This window comes from Thamnophis sirtalis, unplaced genomic scaffold, assembly GCF_051295495.1.
Source record: "Thamnophis sirtalis isolate CommonGarterSnake01/CBP01778 unplaced genomic scaffold, rThaSir2_p1.2 scaffold_2, whole genome shotgun sequence".
NCBI lineage: Eukaryota > Metazoa > Chordata > Lepidosauria > Squamata > Natricidae > Thamnophis > Thamnophis sirtalis.
Window position 1 is genome coordinate 155,585,534 of NW_028261382.1, and position 25,931 is coordinate 155,611,464.

Here is a 25,931-nt window from a genome sequence, read left to right on the forward strand (position 1 = left end):
GCTCCGCATTCATCCGCCGAAAGGCTTGAAATACGGGAGGCAGAAGGGGAAGCAGAGGAGGCGACGGCAAAGCACCACCACAGCCATGAGGGAGATCGTGCACATCCAGGCGGGTCAGTGTGGCAACCAAATTGGAACCAAGGTATGAAGGGGGGGAGAAGAGAAACCATCTGGTATTATAAGGCCAAGCGATCCATCCTAGGCAGCCGAGATAGGCAGGGGTGGGCGCGAGTGGGCGATGTCCGGCAATCCCCTAAGGACGACCGCGCCTTCCCTTCCCGTTCTTTTTCAGGTGTACGCCATGGCTTCGAAGCCGCCCCTTTCCTTCCTTCGTCTTTCATACCAAAAAAGGGGACAATGAACAAAAATAAATAAATAAATAAAGCGATGAGCAAAATTCCTCCTTGGGGAGATTTTTTGCGAGGAGAACATTCTTTAAAACTGCCGGCGAGCCTCCTGGGCGCCGAGAGCGCTGGAAAGAAAACCGCACCCACCCACACTCCAAACGGGAACTAAGTGGAGCCCCCTTCTTTCGCCTTGACCATACAAGGCTTCGGAAAAAGCTGAAACCGGGAGGAAAAAATGCTGAAGCGGCGGTGAAAGAGGGGCGGGGGAGGATAGAGCGATTGAAAGCGGGGAAAAAGGCTGAAGGTTTCAGTAGGAAGCGGGCAGAGGATCTTAAACCCGATTTCTTTTCCTTTTTGCAATTCTTCGGTTCCCTCCCTCCCTCCCTCTCTCCCCCCCCCTCTCTCTCTCTCTCTCTCACACACACACACACACATACAGTCCGCCCCATGTTGTCCCTGCTGGGTTGTGGCGGGGAGGGGTTGGCCTCAACCATGCCTGGCATTCGGCAGCTGCTGGATCCGACACATGCCTTCGAGGCCGCCTCTGCCTGAGCCGCGGTGGGTGGGAGACAGGCAGGCGGCCGCGCAACGGACCCGGCGGGCTGCTTGAGAACAGCGCCGCCCTAAACCGTCCTTGTCCTCGCAGTTTTGGGAAGTGATCAGTGACGAGCACGGGATTGACCCGGCCGGAGGCTACGTTGGTGACTCAGCTTTGCAGCTGGAGAGGATCAGTGTCTACTACAATGAATCATCCGGTAAGTTGTACGCAGTTTCAGGCATCCCCGCCGTCTCTTTAGGGGAGGAGAAGAATGGGAAGAAAGCAATCAGGTTGCTCAGGCGTTTCCTTTAGAAGAAATACTCCCTGAGCTGGCACACAAAGAGCAGCATTCCCCTGGCTTTAGTCTGCCCATTCCCAGGCATGGTGGGGAAATTCTGGGAACGTCCCAATGCACCTTTGTGTTTTAGAAACTGCTCCGTGAACTTCACCATACTTTTATTATCAAGCTGGCTTTAAAAAAAATCATCTAGTAAAGAAGTTCATATTAGTGCAATATCTATAATAGTAACAGGAAGCAGTATTTAAGTGTGGCACCATCATGAGTGAATTGAGTTTAGTTATACCACTTCAGAATGGAAAGTGAGGTGTTGCTTATTATTTATAATCAATTGTGAAATGGTATTTTTGTCTTTTAAGCTCTGTTGCCCCATGTGTTTTGGGCCTTTTAATTAATAAGTACAACATACATATATCAATAATTTTAAAAATACATACTGTTTCTTGCAGAAATAGGATTACTGGGGGAGACAGAAATGAAACATGGGACAAATACATTACAATTTTAATAATATGTGCTTTATTTGGCTCTCAATAGTACCTGTCATACATGTCAGCTTTTACCCTAATTCCCAATGTAAAAACAACATCTACTGCTTGTGATGCTCCTTTACATTGTTGAGCCATTCTTTTAAGAATGTTCCTAATTTGTAGTGAAAAATCTGTTCCTTTGTCACTCCTTGAACTTCATTACATATGACCCTGAGACGGTCTTTGTGGTCACATCCTTGGACAAATGGTTGCTGATACTGCTGCCTCAAATTTTTGTCCTGCCACATTTACTCAACTCCCTTCTCAACTGTTGCTGAATGCAAGGGTTGAGTGCAAGCCTGATGAAGTAGCAGAAGGCGCATGCATTGGCTGGAAGAGGCTGGGTGCCAGGAGTCACCTGTCCTTGACTTAAATGGGGAAATTACTTAATGAGCTCTCAGTTCTCAGGAACGGGAAATTGCAGTTCCTCTTCCACTGAGTGAGAGACATTTGTGAATGTGGGTGCATGCATATTTACAAGTACAATATGTGTAGCTGACTTCTGACCCGCCGTCTTTTGCCTCCTACAGCATTGGGAGCAGTGGCAGATTAAGGCTCACTGGTGCCCTAAGCACTGACAAATCTTGGTGCCCCCTTCCTGTACAAATATTCATTGAGGTTTTTTTTCTTTCTCAACTTTGTGGTGCCCCCTTGGGCCTGGTGCCCTAAGCATGTGTTTAGTCTGCTTAATAGTTAATGCACCACTGATGGGGGATGATGGTATAGAATAGTTGCCCTAAAGCTCTTTCTTGATTAGAGAAAAAATTATGAGTGTGAAGTTTGGAAAACCTTAGTAACTAGCAGTGATTTACTAACATCAAGCCCTAATGTTTTGAGCTATTGTCCCAATCCAAAAGCATGAAATTCTGCCATTCTTTACAAGTGTGAGCATGTTAAGCTTGGTCCTAGATTAATTTCAGATAAGGTTGTAGTTTATTCTCCTCTCCCCTTCCCCCCCATCCCCAGGGCTCCTGACATTTCTGGCTGAATGAAACCTCCACTAACTTTCCCCATCTGTTGAAGTATACAAGTTTCATTTGCTTATCCTTACTTTAGCTGATAGCATGATAGATAGGTGTTCTGACCCCCCTCGTCCAACACCAAAGCACGCAGAGCCAAAGATACTTTACAGAATTTATTAACAGAAAGACATTTATTGGCAGCAAACCAGCACAGACAAGCCTTGGCAGCAATCCAGCACAGACAAGCCTTGGCAGCAATCCAGCCTGCCAAGCTAACACTACAGTTCTAAGAGCCAAGGTGGCGCAGTGGTTAAATGCAGCACTGCAGGCTACTGCTAGATCAGCAGTTCAGCGGTTCAAATCCCACCGGCTCAGGGTTGACTCAGCCTTCCATCCTTCCGAGGTGGGTAAAATGAGGACCCAGATTGTTGGGGGCAATATGCTGACTCTCTGTAAACCGCTTAGAGAGGGCTGAAAGCCCTATGAAGCGGTATATGTCTACTGCTATTGCTATTGCTATTACAGTTCTCCAACATTAGTTAATGCGTTGACTCCTGCAAAGGGGGCGTGTGCACAAGCATTCCTTTTATAGTCTTGAGAGGAGCCTAATTACCACCAGCTGAGTGCAATTACCTTCCGTAACTGCGCAACTGTTCTTGGTGCCTAATAGCTCTCTGGTGCTGGGCATTCAGGAACAATTCCCTTGGCTCCTCCCCACTGCTGAGGTCCGGATCACACTCCCTTGTCTCCTCCCCACTGGTCCAAGGCTCAGACGCCTCCTGGTGGCCAACCAGCCTCTCTGCGCCCTGCCTGTTCGGAGTCGGAACCCTGTCCAGGGTCCTCCAAGTCCTCCAGAACGGACTCATAGGGCCCCTCACTGTCGGAGTCTGGTGGCAGCTCCAACGGCTCCTGCTGGGCCACAACCGATAGGTAAACAAAAGAAGCTCTAATCGTTGTCGGCCATGTTTATAACTGATAACCGATACTGGTTATTCTGATCCACTATACTAGCATGACATACTAACATGAGGCTAATAACAAAGCTATCATTCTCATCCAGACATGGCCAAGGACATGCCTTTGGGAAGCCAAAATCTGAATACAATAGTTGTAATGGTATGTGGAAAAGAGTATGATGATCTGAAACTAAGTAACTCACTCACTCACAAGGACACTCCTGCAGGTGTTGGCCAAGACAGAGACTTCTCAAAACAAAAGAACAATTCATAATTGGACAATGTGTTCCATCAGAAGTGGGGAGAGATCTATATTTTAATATGTGGACTTGCGTGTGAAGCATTAGAGTTGGTTTAGCATTCTTCAGTTCTGAAACCATGTACTCAATAAAGTTTTGCTTTGGGGATTTTGAAGTTCCTGGAAGTGTCTGCTTTTGTTGGGTTCGGTAGTTAGACTGTTGACATTGGGACTGTAAAGGCTTGAAATTCTGGTTTTATAAACTGCACTAACTTGGCATTTATATCCATAAATGCTCACTAGATATGGCACCTAAAGGATGGATGTGGGAGTGAACTTTATAGATTTTAAAAATGGTATGGCATACGTGCTTTGGCTGAACTTAAGCAAAAACCTTCTTGCTTAAGGACAATTTCAATAAAGGAGAATAAGACGTTTTCCCAAAGGTAAAGAAATTGATCCCTCTTTTTGAGATCAAATAAAAATTAGATGGTGTGGCAAATATTCAGAAATTCATGTGATAAGATGGGTACTCAGTTTTAATTTAATGTACTTATCATTTCTTTTAGCCCAAACATATGTACCCAGAGCAATTTTGGTGGACTTGGAACCAGGAACCATGGATAGTGTTCGATCTGGCCCTTTTGGACAACTCTTTCGGCCTGATAATTTTATCTTTGGTATGTTGACGATATTCTTTTACAAAAAGGAAACTTTTAAAGGACAATGCTTTAAATACATGCAATGGACAACACTCATGTATCCTTGCACATTGGCAGCTTTGGTGGGTTCCTCTTGTTTCACATTAACTCCAAATGTAACAAAACTTTATACAGCTAGCCAATACATTTTTCTATAGCGCTGGCGGATTAATCTTGAATTTTTAATAAAAGGTTTTTTTAAATGTGAACTGGAAAACATATCCATCTCTGCACTAATGGTTTAAATGGAATTCCTGTTTTCTAGTGTCCGTATACCACAATGTACCTGAGTGTAAAATTATATGAAACATTTCTAAGAATGTTTTGGCTATTATTTGGCAGTTACAATTCCCAATATATGATAACACTTCTTGACAATGTTTAAATTTGTCTACATTTTGGAATGGTGACAATTCATCATTACAGATATTTTGAGTCTGTTTCATGACTTGGTAAATTTGACCTTTTTCCTATCATTTCAGGACAAACAGGTGCTGGAAATAACTGGGCCAAAGGACATTATACCGAAGGAGCAGAACTTGTAGATTCAGTGCTTGATATTGTGAGAAAAGAATGTGAACACTGTGATTGTTTGCAAGGATTTCAGCTCACTCATTCTCTTGGAGGAGGAACAGGTTCTGGGATGGGAACACTTCTCATCAGCAAAATTCGAGAGGAATATCCAGATAGGATTATGAATACATTTAGTGTCATGCCATCTCCCAAAGTGTCTGACACTGTGGTAGAACCATATAATGCCACTCTCTCAGTCCATCAGCTGGTTGAAAACACAGATGAAACCTACTGTATTGATAATGAAGCACTGTATGATATTTGCTTCCGTACTTTGAAGCTTACCACTCCAACATATGGAGATCTCAACCATTTGGTGTCTGCCACAATGAGCGGGGTGACAACATCACTGCGTTTTCCTGGCCAACTAAATGCAGATTTACGCAAGTTGGCAGTAAATATGGTTCCATTCCCACGCTTACACTTCTTTATGCCTGGATTTGCTCCTTTGACTGCCCGAGGCAGCCAGCAGTACAGAGCACTTACAGTTCCAGAGCTCACTCAGCAAATGTTTGATGCCAAAAACATGATGGCCGCTTGTGATCCAAGACATGGACGATATCTGACAGTGGCCACAGTCTTCCGAGGCCCCATGTCCATGAAAGAAGTTGATGAACAGATGCTGGCCATCCAGAACAAGAACAGTAGCTACTTTGTAGAATGGATCCCAAATAATGTCAAAGTGGCTGTTTGTGATATAGCGCCTCGTGGCCTCAAAATGGCCTCTACTTTTATCGGAAACAGCACCGCCATTCAAGAGCTCTTCAAAAGAATTTCAGAGCAGTTCTCGGCCATGTTTAGGAGAAAGGCTTTTCTTCACTGGTTTACTGGTGAAGGTATGGATGAGATGGAATTTACAGAAGCAGAAAGCAACATGAATGATCTAGTTTCTGAGTACCAGCAGTATCAAGAAGCAACAGCAAACGATGGAGAAGAAGCATTTGAAGATGATGAGGAAGAAGTTAATGAATAAACTTAATACAGTTAATAAAGTTAATTCTCAAGTCTGAAGTGTTTGCTTTAGTACTAATCATTTGCCTGATATTAAGAACATCATAGTGCTTAATTTTCAAAGAATTTATTTAGCCATTTTCTCTAGAACGGATCATGAATGCTTTGCATCAAAAGTAAAGCTAAGGATTCCCCTGATTTATTTACTTGCTCAATGGGGCTGTGAGAGCAAGACTTTAACACACATGTACACGGCCCAAATTCTGCAAAATGAGCATTATCTCTCCCATATTCACTGGGTTGGCTGAAGCAGCAAAATTGAGTCTTGGCCATTTAAAGATAGTGTCATAATTGTAGTTTATAAATTACAGAACTGCCCGTTATAATGGGCTTATGAGTGCACTTCATTTGACTTGGTGTTAGTGCACATAAATAAACATTATACTGAAATAAGTAATTGTATCCAGCTCTTTGAAAGAAATGGAGATTTTTTTCTTTTAAGAAAGAATATCTCCCCCGCCATCAAACTGAAACAATTTACACTGTAATCCTATGCATGGTTACTTGAAAATAAATATTTCTTACTCTAAATGGGATTTAGGTAAAGGTAAATGTTCCCCCGCACGAGTGCTAGTCATTTCCAGCTCTAGGGGGAAGTGCTCATCTCTGTTTCTAAGTCAAAGAGCCAGCACTGTCCGAAAATGTTTCCGTGCTCATGTGGCCGGCATGATTAAATGGCAAAGGCACATGGAGCACTGTTACCTTTCCACCAAAGTGGTCCCTATTTTTCTACTTGCATTTTTTACATGCTTTCGAACTGCTAGGATGGCAGAAGCTGGGACAAGTAACGAGAGCTTACTCTGTTATACGGCACTAGGGATTCAAACCACTGAACTGCTGACCTGATCGACAAGCTCGGCATCTTAGCCACTCAGCCACCGTGTCCCTCAAATGGGATTTATATCCAAGTAAATGTGTTTCAGAATTGCAGTGTTACTATGTCTTTGTTCTTTTGTACCATGTAGACTTGTTGGGAACAAACTCCATTAATTAAAAATGATTTTAAAATATAGTCTTCTGCATATTCCATATTTATAATTAATGCTTCAACATTGGTGTTTTGGAATCTTTAAAAAAATAACCTCCAAGGAAGTGAATGATTCTTTTGGAAGCTGACGCCTTACATTTCATTCAGAGGTTGCAGGACCACATGTACCCTAACTAATTCTCAGAATTCTTTCAAACATTGTTACTAATTTTCCACTTTACATGTGATAGAAAGCATTAAAAACATTCCATGTGGCTTAACTACAGCAAATGGAATTTTGTTACATTGAAATGTAAATTAATTCCCATGTTCTTTTTCTGGCTCCAGCAACTTTGCTTTTAGCCCCACCTACCTGTTTTGTAGTGCTACCAAGCACGGCACCAGTCATTCTCTTGAGTAATCCCCATCACGTGAATGGACCAGACAGGTTGTCTGAATAGTTGTCAGCACATTCCATAAGAATTCCAGTCTACTTCACTATCCGCCCCATTAGATTTTCCTAAATGCTATGCCTGTCCTATGCTGACTTTGGACATTTTGGAGTAGATAGTATGACACTTAACCAGCATCAAGTGAAACAAAGCACTTTCCAGCTGAACTCCCATTCCAGGCTGCAAAGATGAACCTCCAAGTGTGTGCAAATGAAATAGCTACTACAGGAACCTAATGATGAAGGCTGGGTTCTGTCAGAGCTTTCATTAGCTATCTAGCCTTTTCGATCCTTGATTCTTGTGCTAGCTCTTGTCACAATCCAGATGATGTGCCATTAACGGTTGAATTTTTAATATCTTCTTTGAAGATCTCCAAACATGATTTTTTTTAGTGCAGCCACAAAATGGACTGGATTTTTCATGGGTCTATTTTCCACAATCTTACTATCCTTGTTTTGTCACATATCCATAACATACTCGCAAGCTACAGATTTTGCCCCAATGCTCTTCCTTTGATAGTTGCTTCTACTATTTATTGCTTTTTAGATTGATGTTGTGGGAACACTTTTCCATTCTTCTCTTTTTACTGAACTAGATACTTTTGCAGCAGTAGTCATGTCTTCTTTCTGCTCAATACCAGGTAATTTATGAGCAAGTTAAAGGATCTGTTAGCAAAGATCCCCAGTTTTTTCTTCATTGTCAGCTATTCAGATTGCATTCTGTTCTAATTACTAATGTGTAAAAGGAACTCCAGCTTCTTAGTCTTAAATACTCTTTGCTAATGAGAGATCCATCCATCCTTTCTTGCTTGTGCAATCTATCTATGGTTCTGAACAGGAAGATCGGTATGCACATGTGTGTGTGAGCTCATATGATTTTACTTAATATCTAGATAACAGTACAGAGCAGACTACCGTACTTCTTGATGTTATTTTTCATGTCAATTTACTACAGTAGATGGTACATGATGAATTCTGATTTTTCTCATCTCATAACCACACTTTATCAGTATGTCTATGGGTCTACTAATCTTCAAAAGTTACCATGTAATCTTTTGTGTCTACATTTTTGTAGTTATTAGAAATCTAATATGGTTGTATTGTCTCATTACTGGCCCAAGGATCCAAGAGAATCTGCCTGTTTGCACAGTCCAGTGTGCTGATTTTATTTGATGTTTCTAAACTGTATTTACAAAATACATTTGTATGCTCAATATTTTACAATCTCATGTAGAAAAAAAATCCACACTTTATTAAAATTGCAGTAATATAATTTAGATTTTACACTTCATTGCAGCCACAGACCCATACTTCTAATGAATAAGCTCTTTAGCAGGTTCCCAGTTTGATCACCGACATCTGCAGAGTCTTTTTATTGAACAAGAGAAAGAAAGAAATTTAAATCGGTGGTTGAAAACTATGTGCTTTAACAAAACAAACATATTTAGGCAATGTGGGATCCCGGGAAATACTCTTTATGATCCAAACCAACAATTTCAGGATATTAACAACTCACATTTGGTAGAGGTGATCAAAAGAATATTTTTTTTCCAGTTTTCTGGGAAGTTGTACATTCTAGGGCAGTTTAAATATGTCAGGTTACACAATTGTGATACAGATCTGAAAAGCTGCAACTCTAGAATTGATTCAATGTAGACCCATTAGTTCTATGAACTATATTTTTTAAATCAGGAATTCTGGGAAACAAGCTTTCTGTAGATTCTGAATACTCTGTAGAGGGGAAAATCCACCCTTGATAGCCTTCTTCCATAAAGCAGAGGATACTTGGACACCAGATTTTTGAAGGGTTTCCTCTTTACTTTTCAGTGCGCAACATAATACTGTGTCACTTTTATGTACACCACCATCATACTGCAACACTAAAAAGGCACATGTCCTCTGATCTGCCTGGCAGTTCCCTCATCTGTTGCCTCTTCTTTCTCCTCGCGTTCTTTGTTCCAGTCTTTAAGGCCTTCTGGAAGTGAAGTATCTTCATCTAAGCTGCCCGTGCCTTCAACAAATTCTTCATAGGTAGATTTTTCAGCAAAAGGTCGGGGGCCAAGCATTTCAACCATATCACTCTTATCCAAAACCTCTTTTTCTAAGAGCCTTAAAGCCACCTGAAACAATAGACATGCACGTATTAGAAGGAACTTCAGCCTCTAATCTTAATATAGTGCTTATGGATAAAAGAAATTCCAAATTTTAAAAACGATTAACTCTGCTGAACATCTTCTGAGCTGATTACAGTACTACTTTTTACAAGGTCTTCCAGGTTAGAAAATGCATAATAAACTCTGCATCTCTGTATTCCAGTATTTCAAGCTTTCCAAAAACAAAATGCAATAGCAATAGCAGTAGACTTATATACCGCTTCATAGGGCTTTCAGCCCTCTCTAAGCAGTTTACAGAGAGTCAGCATATTGCCCCCAACAATCTGGGTCCTCATTTTACCCACCTCGGAAGGATGGAAGGCTGAGTCAACCCTGAGACGGTGAGATTTGAACCGCTGACCTGCTGATCTAGCAGTAGCCTGCAGTGCTGCATTTAACCACTGCGCCACCTTGGCTCTTATGCATAACTTTTATTCTGTTATGACTAAAACACCATCATTTATACTAATGAGATATCTGGAAATAACATTTCTGCTGCTGTCAAAGCTTTTGGTCAGAGATTATGGCTATTATTTTTGTATAATTATACTTTTGAACAAATAACACGATATATTAATAGATACAGATTTTTCTGATACACAGAGCTTACTGAAACTCCACTACCTTAATTTCACATTGGAGGTAGGCAATTTTCATTTGTTTCTGTTCTTATACCTACACTCTTAAATAATAATTCTTGGTAACCAGGTGATACTGGAATTTGAAAGGAAAAAGGAGTTGGAAGAAATGACCATCCCCATTTCTTTCATCAACTAGAAGGAATTCTTATGTTCTCAGAAAAACAGGTTTGGACTCAAATCAGCAACCGTCTTTTAACTTACTTAGGTAAGAATCATTAAGTAGGACAAGAATGCATACCTTTTCTACCTCAGCCTTCTTTTCATTAAGTAGAAAGAGTGTCCTTTCATAAGCTTCATTAATAAGTATTCGCACTTCATCATCTATCAATCTTGCAGTTGCTTCACTGTAGGGTTTTTCTAACACCATGTCTCCTTGCCGGGGAAGATCGAATGAAATTTGGCCAACTTTTTCATTCATTCCAAACTGAACAATCTGAGGATTGAACAGCAGAGTAGTTAAGCAATTTTGATAACACTTAATCAAGAATCTAATATTAGTGGGTAGCTGTTTTCGGCGATAATATCTTAGCTGACAAGCTGACCAACATTAACTGTTGATATGTTAATATGAAGTTGGCTTCTGAACAAGAACAGATTAAAAGTCCCAGTAAGAACCTCTGGCGGGGAATCGCTGGCCAAGAGCCATGTTCTGACTTTTGAAAAACTCTCAGGAAGAAGGATTGTCCATTTGCATTTCCATAATTATTTAGTTCTGAAGTCAATAGTACAGGCAATAGAAAGTATCATGCTGATGTAACATCACTGAAATGCATGGAACCTGCTCAAGAATGCAATACACACACCTGTGCAGCAGTTCCCATTCATTCCTGTGTTCTCAGAGAGATGCTTCGGAAGAGACTCTTCCTGGATTTCACCCAATACAGCCTGTAAAGGGGATGAGGCACATGCTTAATGGCTATCCAGGAAAGTTCTGTTTAGCAATAAGACAGGCCCAATCTAAGCTGCTATGAGGCAACCCAAGCATTTCAGCATAAGTCTAATTCCCCTGATTGCAGTTAATGTCAGTAGCCTAAAAGCCATTTAATTGGGAGATGCTAATCAAAATTATATAGTACTTTGGAAAAGGGTAGGTGATAAAATTTAAATGACCAAATAGGATTTTTAATTTTTGCATGAAGAAACAGAATTTTGGGAAGACAGCAAACTCTTTTTCATTTAGCATTTAGCAGATTTCAGATGAATCTTTGAAAGAAACTGTGGTATTGTCAGAAGATATTAAGAGGAAATAGCATGTACCAGCAATATTCTTGCTAGGGAAGATTTCTACAAAGGTGGTGAAAACACCAAGTAAAAATACAGACCTGAGCATATGCACTCTGAGTAACTTTCTTTAGGTCATCTTGGGCCCCTGTGGTAATTTTTCCGAAGAAGATTTGTTCTGACACACGTCCTCCCAAAGTCATACACATTCTGTCTAGAAGCTGTTCTTTGGTGTACAGATACTGTTCTTTTGGCAAATATTGAGCATAGCCCAGTCCTTTCCCACGAGGAATAATAGATACCTTATGTCAGAAGAGAAATAGATACCTTGTGTCACAAGTGTTTTTATAATAAACAAACGAAAAAATAAACAAGCAAGCATTAATCTATAACAGTGATGACTAACCATTTTGTCATTGCGTGCCAAAAGCGCGCCTGCACCCATAATGCAATGCGTGTGACACATACACACCCCATACGCCCTGCTCCTGCGCGCATGCACCCTGCTCCACCTCACCCATTTTTGGCTTTCAGGTTGGCGCAGGAGGGGTTGGGGTCTCGAAGGCCTCCTGCACCAACCTGGAAGACAAAACAGGGCCCGGGGACGCTGCACGAGCCCCCAAAATGCAATGTGAGCACCCCTCCGCCCATGCTCTCCTCCCCAACATGCACAGCAGAGACCCGAAGACCAGCTGGTTGGCAGGAGGTACGCATGCATGTGCGTGGAGCTGTGCTGATGGCTAGTGTGCCCACAGAGAGAACTCTGCGTGCCACCTGTGGCATGCGTGCCATAGGTTTGCCATCACGGGCCTATAACAAATCTGTATTTCATATGATGGCTATCTCTCCAAAGACACTTTTACATAAGAAATATCTAAGACATGACTTTTGAATTCAAAGATAGTTAATTGACTTAATAATCTTCCATACTATATGAAATAGATAGAGAATTAATAAGAGGTCCTTCGTACTCTCTGAGTTTGCTTGTTTTCTTGCAGACATTTTATTACCACAACTAGGTAACATCATCAGTGATAAAGGATTAATTCAAGGCATCCTGGTTTGAAAGCACTGCAAAGGGGGATGCCAAGGAGATATATAAAAGACTCACCTATTATTTATTTCAACTGAAAAGCAGTCCTTCGAAAGAACCTCTATTCCAGAAGCCAACATACCTTCAGAAGTGGATCAGCGTGTTCCAGAAACCACCCAGCAACTGCATGGCCAGCTTCATGATATGCAACTATTTTTTTCTCTTCTGGTTGCAACACTTGCGTTCTCTTTTCGAGACCTTTGATTGGTTAAATAAATAAGTATTTAATCAGTATATCAATTTCTATGGAGCATATTTCTCAGCTGCTGTGCCAATGAGTGGCTAACAAAAACACAACAAAATGAAACTACTAGATAATTTTTCTGTTCTCCCTCTGCATGAGTGAAAAATTATCACAAGAGAGGAAGAAGAAAATTGGCTCCTACATATAATTTTCAAGTAAGAAGCAAAATATCATTCTTGCCTCATAGCAGGGGTGCCAAAAATTTAGATTACCAGTCAAAGCAAAGTCAAAGTCCCCTGAGTGGTTAAATAAATAAGACCCCACTTTTTTGCAGTTTAAGGATTTACAGATGAATGGGCAACACAGGTGCCTTAAACCTCATGTATACTTAAGGCACCTGTCTCATCTGTTTAAAGTCCCTGCTCCTGCCCGGGGTTGTAACTTTCATTGGTGGTATCTAATGAAAAAGGGACTCTTACTGCATTAGAGGAATAAAATGCCACTTGACAATCAAAATTTTGACTGTCATGATTTTGTCATTCCTTCTAAGTTTTTAATTCCCTCCTCCATCCCTGTAAATTATTCTATGGACACTGCCCAGATGCTCATGGCATCCATGTGTTGCGTAAAGCCTAGCACTATCCATGTAGTAATGAAAGTATTTGCCAAACAAGCAACATTAGAACATGAATAAAAGAACCAACTGATAACAGCACAGATAATGTGTGACTCCTCACCTCCTATCACTCTTTCAATAGCTTGCTCAAAATGCTTTTGACCGATGGCATCTGCAAGATGTCTTGCAGCAATTAAGGCAGCTTCATTGCATACATTAGCTATATCTGCACCTAAAGAAAGGATAAGAGACATGTAACTCCAGACTATTTCCATTTTTTTAATCATTTGCCACAAGGAGGATATTTTGACATTTTATATCTCAATGGCTAATGTTCCACCAAAATAAATGCTACTCCTAGAAAAACCAAACTTCAAATAAATTTTGAGTCAATTTAAAGATTAAATTGCAAATTGCTAATATAAAGAATCCATTCAGTATACCTAAATAATTGGAACCTAAGTTAAAAGAAACATTATTTGCAAGCTCCATAAAACTATGTTCTGTATGCTCAAGGTTAACCCTATTTTGTTAGGCACTTTTTTCCTTTGAAGATCACTATGCCATCTTCAAAATAATCTTGGCATATAACATCACAAACAATGTTCCCTCTAAGCTGTGCGGATGCGCGGTCGCGCACGTGGCAACAAAACACAGCGCAGCAGTTTCCAACTGCCGCCCAGTGGTTTTTGTGAGACGCCTTCCATGATAATAGGAGAGGAGAGCCAGCCTGGAGACAGCAATCACAAGGCAGAAAGTAGCTGAGAGAAGGGGTGCGGGGGTTGGGAGAAGGCATGGGACGGGCTTCCAGCAGCGGCTGCTCAGATTTGCCATTTGAGAGAAAGAGAGGGGGGGGCGGAGGGGGAGAACGCGAGTGTGTGTATCCCTCCTTCCTTCAGCCCAACACTCTCACTGGCATTCTGGCCAGACGAGAGGGACTGCAGAGGGTCTCCTCGAGTCTAGGGCATCGAGTCATTCGATGGGAAAGTTGCCTCTTGGAAGGAATGACCCGGCTTGGCTCCCGCTTCGTCTCTCCTGCCTCTTCGCTTCTCCATTCGGTTGTTGGGCGACAGATCAAAAGCGGGAGCCAAGCCGGGTCATTCCTTCCAAGAGGCAACTTTCCCATCGAATGACTCGCTGCCCTAGACCCTCTGCAGTCCTCTCGCTTGGCCGGGATGCCAGCAAGAGTGTTGGGCTGAAGGAAGGAGGGATACTCCCTCTCCCTCTCTCTCATTAAGAGAGAGAGAGAGATAGTTGGTGGGCAGGCTTAGCACTTTGTTAAATTTGTTTCTCTGTGTGTTGTGTATATATACATGTCTCCATGGATGCAATTGTGCAAGCATTTTTTTCCCCTTTAAAAGAATTTTCGGATTTCTCCTCACCAAACCTTTAAGACTAAAAGAGTTAGAGTTGAAATATAAAGAGATTGTCAATCGCCATACTGTTAGATTAATAGGCAATTATGGACTATCTTGATTATATCCTCCTTAGAAAGAATATGCTACTGTATGGTTGAGAAAAAGATCAAACTTCATTCCATGGAAGCCCAACAAAGTTCATAGGGAGGGTTTCTTTCTACGATGGGCTTCTTGGGTCAAGAGTGAATATCAGTTATCAAAAATGTAGGTAGAAAATTAAGCAGGCAGTAGGCAATTGCAAAAAGGGAAGCCAACTTTCTGAATTCTGTTTCTTTGTACTTAGTGACTTATAAATAGACTAATGTTCTGAAAACCTCACCTAAATTACTATGTATTTTAAATAGCTGTAAAGCTATGCTGAAAAAGTTATTCTCACGGTATTGTGATAAATTCAATAAAAAGAAGGGAATTCTTGATGAACTTAAGGAGAAATGAGAGTATTGGATAGTAAATGGACAAATAAAATTACCAATCAAAGAGAATATTTGCACCTCAGGGTTGAAATGAGATGTTCTCTCTTACTCTTTCCTTTTCCTCTCTTCTCTGTCTCTCTCATCCTTTTTCTCTTTGTTTCTCTTCTCTTTCTCTTCTATTCTTCTGTCACTTTCTCTCTCCTTCTCTGTCTTTCTGTTTCTCTTCCCTCTTTTTTTCTTCCTCTTTCCCACTCTTATTTCTCTCTACCGCCCAGTCTATCCCCATACTTATCTTCAACTGATCATGTTTGCAATAATTTACCTTCTTTTCTAAATAGGCACAGTTCCCTTACCGGATCCCTCAGTCACTCAAACACACACACACACACACACACACACACATTCACAGATGCACAAAACCATTTTTCTCCATTCCAATTCGGATCCTATAAATCAATTGCTCTGTGAAACATCTGTGAAAAAAATTCAGGTGCTCAGGCATGAAAATGTGCCGCTCAAACACTATACTTTTCCGCACACACTGAAAAAAAATTAGAGGGAACATTGATCACAAAGTCTTCTTAATATGTGTACAAATTCAGTAGATGATATTTGTTGTGGAATGTATTAACAATGCATTAGTTATTACATAGGATTACCTACCTGAAAATCCAGGGGTTAGTGATGCAAGTTTCCGTGCTAAATTATCTTTATTCAAGGTAGTATCCAACTTAAGAGGTCTAAGGTGAACTTTGAAAATAGATGCTCTTCCCTTTATATCCGGTGGCCCTTGGAAAGTTTAAAAAATACTAAATACTTTAAAATACACTTTTTACAAATATTTCAAACATGTATACTTTTTATAAAAGCTAATAGTAGTCTCTAATTACTCCATTTTTCTTGCCTTCCACGTACAAAGAGTATCCAATTTGAGAATCTTTTAGATGATAAGTAATTTCACACGTTAGATTTGCTTAGATGCGCTAGGAAAAATAAGAATTGCACTTCATTTCCTCTCTGCGTAATATTGTTTAGTATCTTACAAGGCCAATATGGGGAACAGCTTACCAATGAAGATCTGTCTATCGAAACGACCTGGCCTCAGAAGTGCAGGATCCAGGATATCTGGTCTGTTGGTGCCTGCCAAGACGACGACGTTTGTTGTGGTATTAAAACCTATGAATGAAAAGTAATATTGAGTAGATATTGATTATTGAAAATATATTATTTTCCAAAACAGACCAATAAATTATGTTTTAAGCCTTGATTATTCAGAAATCCCTAAAGAGGCAAAAATGCATTTAAGCTTTATTAAAATAAAATTGTGGGAAATGTATTTCAGCAAACATTGCTGGAAAAAGCTGTTTCAGTGAATTTTTAATATAATTTTTGTTATTCCATAATTCTTTACTGCATTTGCTTTCCAATTCTCAAAGTAAATTATAATTATTATTTCCATTTTATCTCTTTAAGACTGCAGTTTTATTTTAATACCTAAGTAATACAATGTAGCAGAATTACTATAAAATTTAAACAGTTACCATCCATTTCTACTAGGAGTTGATTGAGTGTATTTTCTTGTTCGCTTTGCCCTCCAAAGTTACTCCTTCCTCTCTTTCTTCCCACTGCATCTATTTCATCAATGAAGAGAATGCAAGGTGCATTTTTACGAGCCAGAACAAATAAATCACGAACCTTTGCAAGAAAACAGAAAGTATTTTCAATGAATTAGTTCCACCCCTTGTTTTTTATTCAACAGAAAGTTACAGCAAAGTCAGCAATTATATTGTAGCCAATAACTAGATGTAAAATGCATTTTGTGCAAATTGTAAGATTTTTAAAATGCATCAAACATACATTTTATGTTTAGTTTAACCATAAAATTAAACATAAAAATATTTTCTTGTTTGAGAGCCAAATATATAGAAGAGCTGGATCTAAAATGAATAAAGATTGATCCAAATTCCATCTGCTAAAGCCAGATCATTTCAATTATGTGTGCCCTATTTATCCAGATACTGTAATATGAAAGGCTATATTCAGTGTTTATAAACAATGAAACTTCAGCAAACATAGTATTATGTTTCCATCTTAGAAATACCAAAGCAATCCATGCTCTGTTTCTAGACAATGCAATAAAATGTTACTTTAATCAGAACTGAAGGGGGAAAGTATTGCCTAAATCTCTTCAAAAAATTAGTATTAAATTGCTTCTCCCATATTTCTTATTGATTGTGCAATTCTGCATTCATGACCCAGTTAGTACATTTCCAACATTGATAAGCAAAAGATGAATCAACACTATCCTGTATTCAGCTTATTCACAAAAACAGAATGTACGTATACTATTCCATTATTTAAGAAAATATGAAAGAAGAATACATACTGTATTCAGACAGTAAATCCATAACTTCACTCAATTTTATTACAGAAAACCAATTGCCTATAATTAATCCATACCCATAAATATAATATATTTCATTGGCTATAAATAAAGAATCTGATTTGAATCTAACTGTGCTTTATCTGGTCCTTATCCAATATAGCATATTTTGAAGTGAGATTTCAAAATTTGTATGTTAATGAAACAAAGGATTCAAAGTACAACAGTATTCACATGATTGTTAATAAGAATGTAAAGAAGAACAAATTGACATGCAGTGAAAAAAGCTGACAGTAAAAGGGACTACAGGTAATCCTCAATTTACAACCACAATTGAGCCCAGCATTTCAGTTGTTAAATGAGACATTTGTTAAGTCAGTTTTGCCACATTTTACGACCTTTCTTGTCACAATTGTAGGTGAATCACTGCGGTTGAAATTTAGTAACTCAGTTGTTAAGTGAATTGGCTTCCTCATTGACTTCTCTTCTCAGAAGGTTGCAAAAGGACACAGCAATGGTCATAAATATGAACCAGTTGCCAAGCATCTGAAGTTTGATCATATGATCTGGAAAAGGTTGTAACTGTGGAAAATGATCATGTCACATTTTCAGTGCCATTATAACTCTGAACTGTCACTAAAGGAAATGTTTTAAGTCAAGGAGTACCTGTACTAATGTAAGAATGAAGGAGGAACGGAAGAAAAATTTGATATGCAGGTAGCCCTTGTTTTGAGACCGTTATTTGGACTGAAAACTTGGTTAAGAGAAGCAGTTGCCAAGTGAAACTGCAATTGTGCTTACAATCTTCAGCTCTTCTATGCTTTTCAGATCTGTGAAGGTTGAAAATGTGAGGATTGGTCTTAAACTTACTCTTTCATCTCTGTTATAAATGAGAAGTCACTAAACAGGGCAGTCATTAGCCATGGAATATGAAAATATTACACTGTTTTATGTGAAAAACTCTTAACAGATATGGATAAAACTGTGAGTCTAAATCAAAAACCATGAACTGGAATGAAAGCAAACAAACACTTCTATTATTCCTACTTCTGTAATACGGGAATCAAATCCTAATAATTTCCCTCTATTTATGTTCCAATCTGGATTCAATCCCAACCGTAAAGTTGCATTAAAACTGTGCTCTTATTTATATCTTATTTTATTTTTTACACCTGACTCCTTATTAGAAATAAAATAATAAGTAAAAAAGGTAATATCTAATAAGGATTTGTAAACTTGTGTATAAACTTTTTAGTAGCATTTCAAGTCTGTTTCGTTCTGAATATGGATTGAAACATTCAGGCAGAAGGTGGTGGTGGGGCGAGATAGGGAGAAAAAAATCAAGGATGCTATTGTGTTTGTCTCGTGCACTATGGCAACACACAGAGGCAGATGGGGTATATAGTGCTAGGAGCTGTTGAAGGAAGAGAGGGGTCCCATGTCCTACTTACTTTACAGAATCATTCTACATCACAACAAATGTCTGTAGATTTTGAAATAAAGTATTTTTGGTTCACACAGAATCCTAGAATCTAAATTATTTTATTCATAATTTTGTCCATATGCTGTTTAAAAAAATGCAACAAAATAGTAATGTTTATCCTACCTAAGGCTGCTGCAATATTGCATTATTAGCAGATAAAACAACAATTGTATGCATGAACTCTTGCTAAAATTAGAGATGTCAATGAATCACTGAAATTTCAAGACCTAATTAGTTAATACAAATTATACACCAAAAAGCATTGTTCAGGAAACCAGAAAATAATATTTTTCTTTTAAAAAAATCTAAAAACCCCCAACTGCATAGAAAACTAATTGAGAGAGTATTTTTTTTAAAAAAACTGGATTACTACCACACAGATTTTTATAATCCATCTCTGAACAGTATTATTAAAGCAAATGCTGCAGCTACCAACTTGGAAGGGTCAAGGTTTTGCTTACAAAATGTAATCTGAAATTGTTGACTGTGCTGGAATCTTAGAGGATAACTTTGTGATAGATCATGACAGGATTTCTCTTTGGTGGTCCCTACACACTGGAACATAACCTGTGTCTCCTAAATTTCATAAGGTTCTACATTAGTTCTTATTTAACAACCAAAATTGAACCCAGAAATTTGGCTGTATATTGTTGCAGTCATTAAGGGAGACACCCACATGACAGCTCTCTGAATGACTGCAATCTCTGCTCTGTAGTTGCAATTCATTGGAGGATGGCAGGCAACTCTTTCGCTCCTTCACTGAACTTCTTCACTGGGTGAACTGAACAGGGCTAGGATCTTTCCATATAGCTTGCCCAGTGAAGGTGTGAACTCCTTCACTGGGCAGGCAGACAAAAGATTGGATCTTTGGGATTCAAGTTTGTTTATCCAGCCTAGTGTAGGAGTTCACCCCAACCCCATATCAGAGAAGGACCATTTCAGCCAGCCTCTTTTGAGAATGAAAGAGCTTCCTGCTAGATTGATATGGCCCAAGTGGGACGAAGTCCCTCTGCCAAGCAGCTGTTTTGCTCTCAAACAGGCTTAGTGAAACAGGTCTATCCTGAAATCCAAGGTTTTCAATCAGTCCTCAGGAATTAGCCAGAAAGCAGCAGCTTGAAACTTTCCCGTTGATCATGTAGGAACCTAACAAAGATGAGTCTCTTCACTCAGGCTCCTTGCGCACACATCAGATGTACTGTTCTTGCTCCTGGTCTTATTTCTGATCTTTTTATGGTATTTGATTTTATATTATCTTTAATTTATTATTTTGCATGCGTATTTTATGAATTGCATTGAGATGGTTTTCTATAATGTATCAATATAACTTTCCCTAAGTATTCTGCCTTACATATCTCAACCAGCCAAATGCTTTTCTTCCAGGCATCAGTCACTCCTTCTTCACCTAGCCCATACACATCTCTAGCCTTCTTGTTTACAGTATACAGTATATCAACAAGCTTGTTATATTTATTAATTAAAAGACCTAATATGACCTAATTGAAAGAAACAGACAGAAAACTGCACATCCAAAATAAGATTTCTTAGAAACTGAGTGGAATATCATAGAGTGGGCTCAATTAAAAACTTTGACATCTATAATTTGAAAAAGAACTGTAATCTGGATAATAAATAAAGTACAGTGTATTATTAGGTTTTTAGGCTTTCAATGTTAACTATTCTTTTAATCAATGACACTGCAATAAAAGATCAAAGTCATGGACTTACTCTAGCAGGACCCACACCGACAAACATCTCTAAGAATTCAGACCCATTGACTGTAATAAAAGGAACGTTGGCTTCCCCAGCTGTTGCTTTTGCCAAAAGAGTTTTTCCAGTGCCTGGGGGTCCAGTCAGAATAGCACCCTAAGAAAAGGTAGGGAATGAAAGTTAAGCATGATTAAACACACACATACACACACAGAGTCATTGTCATTTAATTTTGTCACAGTACTAGCAAAATTCAGCAAAGGGTTTCAATTGGAAAAAGATGTGAAATATTTAAGAAGCTCAATCCAAATTATAAGATCTTATGTCAATACAGGGCACATACTTCCTACTGAGGAGATGAAGCTAACACATATTAGCTTGCAAAGCAGTCTTTAGATTATAGCTCCCAACATGCACAGAGCAGTATAAACATGTTTATTATTATTTTTTAAACTTGCAGCCACCATTTGTTGAGGTTAATTTATATCAAAAAGGTTTCCTTTTTTTTGTTTTATCTAAAAGGAAGTAATAGGATTGAGTTAATTCAGCAACATCAACAGTATTCTTTACAATCCATAAATTAATAAACAAATTTTTCTTATTCGTGCAGTTAACTAAAAAAAACTAACATAAATAGAATGTAGGAAGATAATAAATTGTGACTGTTTGAAATTACTATTCCATACCAAAGAAATTTCTAGATATTTCTAGCTCTAAATCAATGAATACTCTTGAGAATTAGTACCTTTGGGATCTTTGCTCCAAGATCTTGATACTGCTTTGGGTTTTTCAGAAAGTTAACAAACTCCATTATCTCTAATTTAGCCTCCTCACAGCCAGCTACATCTTTGAACTTCACATCTATTTCATCTTTTAAGACTTTAGCAGTTGTTTCACCAACACTGAAGAGTCCACCCATTCCCCGGCCTCCTCGGCCTAATCCAGCTGCTCCTCTTCTTATTGAATATAGCAAAAAGCCAATTATAAGGACTGTTGGCAACATATTCAGCAGAAATGAACTAAAAAAGGATAAAAGTGAAAGTTGGTATAAAACGTGACCTAGTCAAAATATTCAAGCAACTTGTCAAACTCAATGCAGGGAAAGTACATTGCAATGTGTATATTTATTGTGTTAGGAATCTTCTAAACTTAATAGAAAGGCTAATATTTACATTAGCAGAATATCTATTCTCTTCTTTAAAATGTTTAGAAACATACCATCTATATCGTAAAGAGAATACCGGATTTATTTTTCAGGCATTTAGGACTTCTTTAACTTATTGTAAACAGGTCTAAGTGTCAGAACTGCCACCTCGCGTTCTGCTATCGCTTGGTGCCAGTCTGCCATGAACTCCAGGAGACTGGATGGGAGAGGGGAGTGCCTGGGGTAAAGAAGAGTTCACTGCATCAGCTAGAGTTGTGACTTCCAGATCAGATGGCTAAGAATGGACCGCAGTTGCATTCCAACACTTGGAGCAACCATTCTGAAAAAAATCTTTTTGAATTTGATTGGATGTTTGGGGGCCAGCATAGAAATAATCCTAAGGCACAGGATGGGCAAATTTCAATTCTGGCTTAATGTTAGACCTGCCTCAACTTGAACCTTTAAGTAAGAATGATCCTTGACTCCATTCGCTGAGAAAGATAGTTTATTAAAGGTCAAATGAAATACAGTAGAGCAAAGCCAGAACTGAAATGCATGCACCAAAATACCCAAATCTAACATTCTGTCCCTTAGAATCCTCCCCATGCTGGCCCCTAAATAGCCAATCAAATTTGAAAATGATGTTTTCTGAATGATTGTTTCAAGTGTGGGTTGGAATGCAGCTGCAGTCAGTTCTCAGTTGTCTGACCTTGAAGTCGCAGCTATTGCTGATACAGTGAACTCTTCATTACCCCTGGTTGCTCCTCCCTCCCATCCAGTCTCCTCAAAGCTCAGGATAGACTGGTGCCAAGCAATAGCAGAGCATGAGGTGGCAGTTCTGACACTAAGGCTAATTCTACTGAGATAAGTGCAAACGTAACTAAAGAGAACTTTGGATTCCAACCATTATTTAAAATGATGAAAAATGGAATTCAGATTAAAAACAAGGAAACAATGGTTTATTTCATGCATATCACACAATGAAATAGCTAAAAAAAAATCATTTCCCAAAATACTGAAAAAACAGCAGCAACTGCTCAAAAACCCTCATTTGACGGTCATCTTTGCTTTTAGTTCTGAGAAATCAACAAAGACTTTAATAACATAATTATTCAATATCTTTTAAAAGCAGCTGCTCTTGCAAAAGTGAATCTTTATTTATAATTTTCTTCAAAAATGTCATCCTTAGTCTCAATAACCCTTTAGAAGAATTGTTTAATACTTCCCTCTAGTGATTTTAAAGGTAAATTATAATGCAAAAATTAAAATCTCTATCATTTAAATTGCTTACCCATCACTTTCTGCAGTATATACTACTGGCAATTTGTTCTCTCCTTCTATGCCCATCTCCTGTTGGGCAGTTTCCAAATTCCGCTCAAATGTATCGACACTCCCAATATTAAACCAAAGAAATTGCTGTAAACAGACCAAAATGGTAGCTTTAGCACTTGAAGTAATTTTAGACAATAACACTTAATTTCAGAGAAAATGATTCCATTATGCATTAAGTAAATCAGAAAAAATATGTATTGATTGAATTGCTATTTAGCTTTTCATTCAGTTCAAATTGCCACATATAGTAAGTATTTTGTTCTATTTTGTCCCACAACAGTAACAGGTTTAGCAGATATGTAACAAAATTAGAAAATTCTGGATTCAAATACACATGCTGATTTCAGAAGATTGTAAAGATTAATATACAATTGAGACCAACAGATTTCATTTTGCAGTTGATGAACAAGCAGTTGGGAAAAAATCGTGAAAATAATTTGTTTTGTGCATAACTGAAGTGAGAACCATATGCAGAAAAATGAAAAGATTTGGCATTAACCTCAATAGAAAATTGATTGATGAAGGCGATGAAACTTGCTGAGATGCATAAATTGACTTCATAAAAATGACCTCATGATTTATGGTTTTGATGATTTAAAAGAACATATTATGATTGAGATGATTAACATTAAAATTAAAAACATAAATTTCTTAAAAGTGCAGCAAAAAACCCCATTTCTTCTCCATGAGCCTTAGTTTTTGCCAACTGTATATGAAGACATAGACCTAATGCCATAATGCTACATAATGGGGGGATAAGACATTATTTAACTTATAGGAATGCATATAAGTATAAATATTGCAGCCCTTGATGTTTGAAGGTTACTATAAATTCAATTTACCCCATCAACAGGAGATTTCCCTGGAATAAAGACGACTCTAACAAAGCGTTTGTTCACTACTTCTAGTTTGTCCACCTATTAAAAAGAAAAGAAACATATTATTACCAGTATTCCTTGTTCATGTAATACTGCATTTCTATTTGTATAAAAGCAGCAAAGTATTAGTCCTAGATTTATTAACGTCTCCAAATTGTTCTCCTTGCTAATTAGAGGCTTTAAATCTGAATCTGTGCTACAATGATGTAAATAACCAATCTGTGTTCAGTTTAAAATAATAAAGAATATGGGTAATGTTGATAAATTCTCCCTATGAGCAGACCTGTGTTTCGTATAACTGTGCCCCTGAACAGTTGGCCCAAAATATGTTGGGGCAATGAGAGGAAGAACTACAAAAAATAAATGAGAATCCACTAGTCCCTGCTTTGTGATCCTTTACGTGTCTTGAATTGCACTGGTGGGCCCATTCTTTAAACAAATAGAAAGAACAGTACCTGAAACCATGGATTAACATTACTTAAACCTATTTAATGCTACCATTTGGTAAAATGTACATTTTTTAGCGTTTGCAATAGAGCTTTTTCTCAATTTCAGCTTTCCTATTTAACTTCTGAGGTACAATAAACAGTTAAATGTAGATTGCTCCATTAGCTCTTCATCTCCTACTAATGTTTATAGGGATATGTTACAAAGATGACTGGATCTTAGGAGGCTAAAACATATGATGAATAGTTGCAAGAAGTGAGTACGTCTAACAAAGAGAAGGACTAGGGTGACATGATAGCAGTCTTCCAATATTTGAGAGGCTGTCACAAAAAAGAGGAGGACCCAAAGCACCTGAAGGCAAGACAAGAAGTAACAGATGGAAGGCTTGCCTCCAGAAATTGCGGATACTCCAACACTCAAGATTTTTAAGAGATTGGACACCCACTTGTTCAGAATGGTATAGGGTCTCCTGTTTGGGCAGTGGGTTGGACTAGAAGATCTCTATTACTTTATAAAAAGACTATTCTGAGTCTGTCACTGCAACATTAATAGACTTATGGATCTCAAGATATATATAAACTAATAAGAAGATACTTATTTGCTTCTCTTGAGGGATCATGACTTTTTTTTAAACAAAAACAAAAAAACAAAAACAAGAGTTAGAGAATATCTTGCCTTTAGTTCACTGTATATGTGGTAAATTTGTGGGACCTCTTCTGCCTTAGAATATCTGCTCACTCCACCAGATTAGGTAAGGTAGGCATGCTCCAGATCTCTTCCCTGAAATGTCATTTAATGGGAAGTGTGCCTTTTCTGGATTGCCCCTACCTTACAGAAGACTTCTCCCCAATGATTGGAAGGCCACCACCACCATTTTAGCTTTTAGGTAGGCTATCAAGATCTGGCTTATTATTTAGATGCTGAGATAGGATTGCATTGAGTATACAAATAGTTTGGATGAGGGTGACCACAGCCTTCTGTGGGGCATCTTAAGGAGATGGTTAAGATACAAAGGTTTTGCTTTATTGCTTTTATTATTGTTTTATAATCACTGGTTTTATTGTTGTGAGCAGCCAAGAATTATTTAGGATGGGTATCCACGTAAACCAAATAAATACATAAATAAATAAACTCTAAACAAATAAATGGATGTACTACTAGCTTCTCAAAAGAATGATAGATTTTTTTAAAAAATAGGAAAAATGAGTCGTAAAGTTCTGAAACTAGGACTTGTATTTATTCATAT

General features: G+C 38.5%; 2 protein-coding genes across 2 annotated transcripts in view; one reads left to right on the forward strand and one right to left on the reverse strand.

The window, feature by feature from the left end:
- TUBB6 (tubulin beta 6 class V) lies at positions 1-6,154 on the forward strand. The gene is made up of 4 exons (XM_014076481.2): positions 1-142; positions 994-1,102; positions 4,439-4,549; positions 5,053-6,154. Exons 1-4 carry the CDS (start codon positions 86-88, stop codon positions 6,114-6,116), a joined length of 1,341 nt encoding a protein of 446 aa, XP_013931956.1. The 5' UTR covers positions 1-85; the 3' UTR covers positions 6,117-6,154.
- A 2,553-nt stretch (positions 6,155-8,707) lies between these two features.
- AFG3L2 (AFG3 like matrix AAA peptidase subunit 2) overlaps positions 8,708-25,931 on the reverse strand; it is a 29,965-nt gene continuing 12,741 nt past the window's right edge. The window contains exons 6-17 of the mRNA XM_014076480.2: positions 24,203-24,277; positions 23,320-23,444; positions 21,630-21,903; positions 20,903-21,040; positions 16,853-17,006; positions 16,380-16,487; positions 15,975-16,100; positions 13,602-13,712; positions 12,763-12,878; positions 11,689-11,889; positions 10,605-10,799; positions 8,708-9,692 (exon numbers count right to left, since the gene is read on the reverse strand). Coding sequence (XP_013931955.2) covers positions 9,453-9,692; positions 10,605-10,799; positions 11,689-11,889; positions 12,763-12,878; positions 13,602-13,712; positions 15,975-16,100; positions 16,380-16,487; positions 16,853-17,006; positions 20,903-21,040; positions 21,630-21,903; positions 23,320-23,444; positions 24,203-24,277 — 1,863 coding nt within the window. The 3' untranslated portion in view covers positions 8,708-9,452. The remainder of the gene's footprint in view (positions 9,693-10,604; positions 10,800-11,688; positions 11,890-12,762; positions 12,879-13,601; positions 13,713-15,974; positions 16,101-16,379; positions 16,488-16,852; positions 17,007-20,902; positions 21,041-21,629; positions 21,904-23,319; positions 23,445-24,202; positions 24,278-25,931) is intronic.

Coding starts and splice junctions, on each gene's coding strand:
- TUBB6 (XM_014076481.2), top strand. CDS start 86: ATGAGGGAGATCGTGCACATCCAGGCGGGTCAGTGTGGCAACCAAATT. Junction 143..993: donor GCAACCAAATTGGAACCAAG/GTATGAAGGGGG, acceptor TTGTCCTCGCAG/TTTTGGGAAGTGATCAGTGA. Junction 1,103..4,438: donor CTACTACAATGAATCATCCG/GTAAGTTGTACG, acceptor CATTTCTTTTAG/CCCAAACATATGTACCCAGA.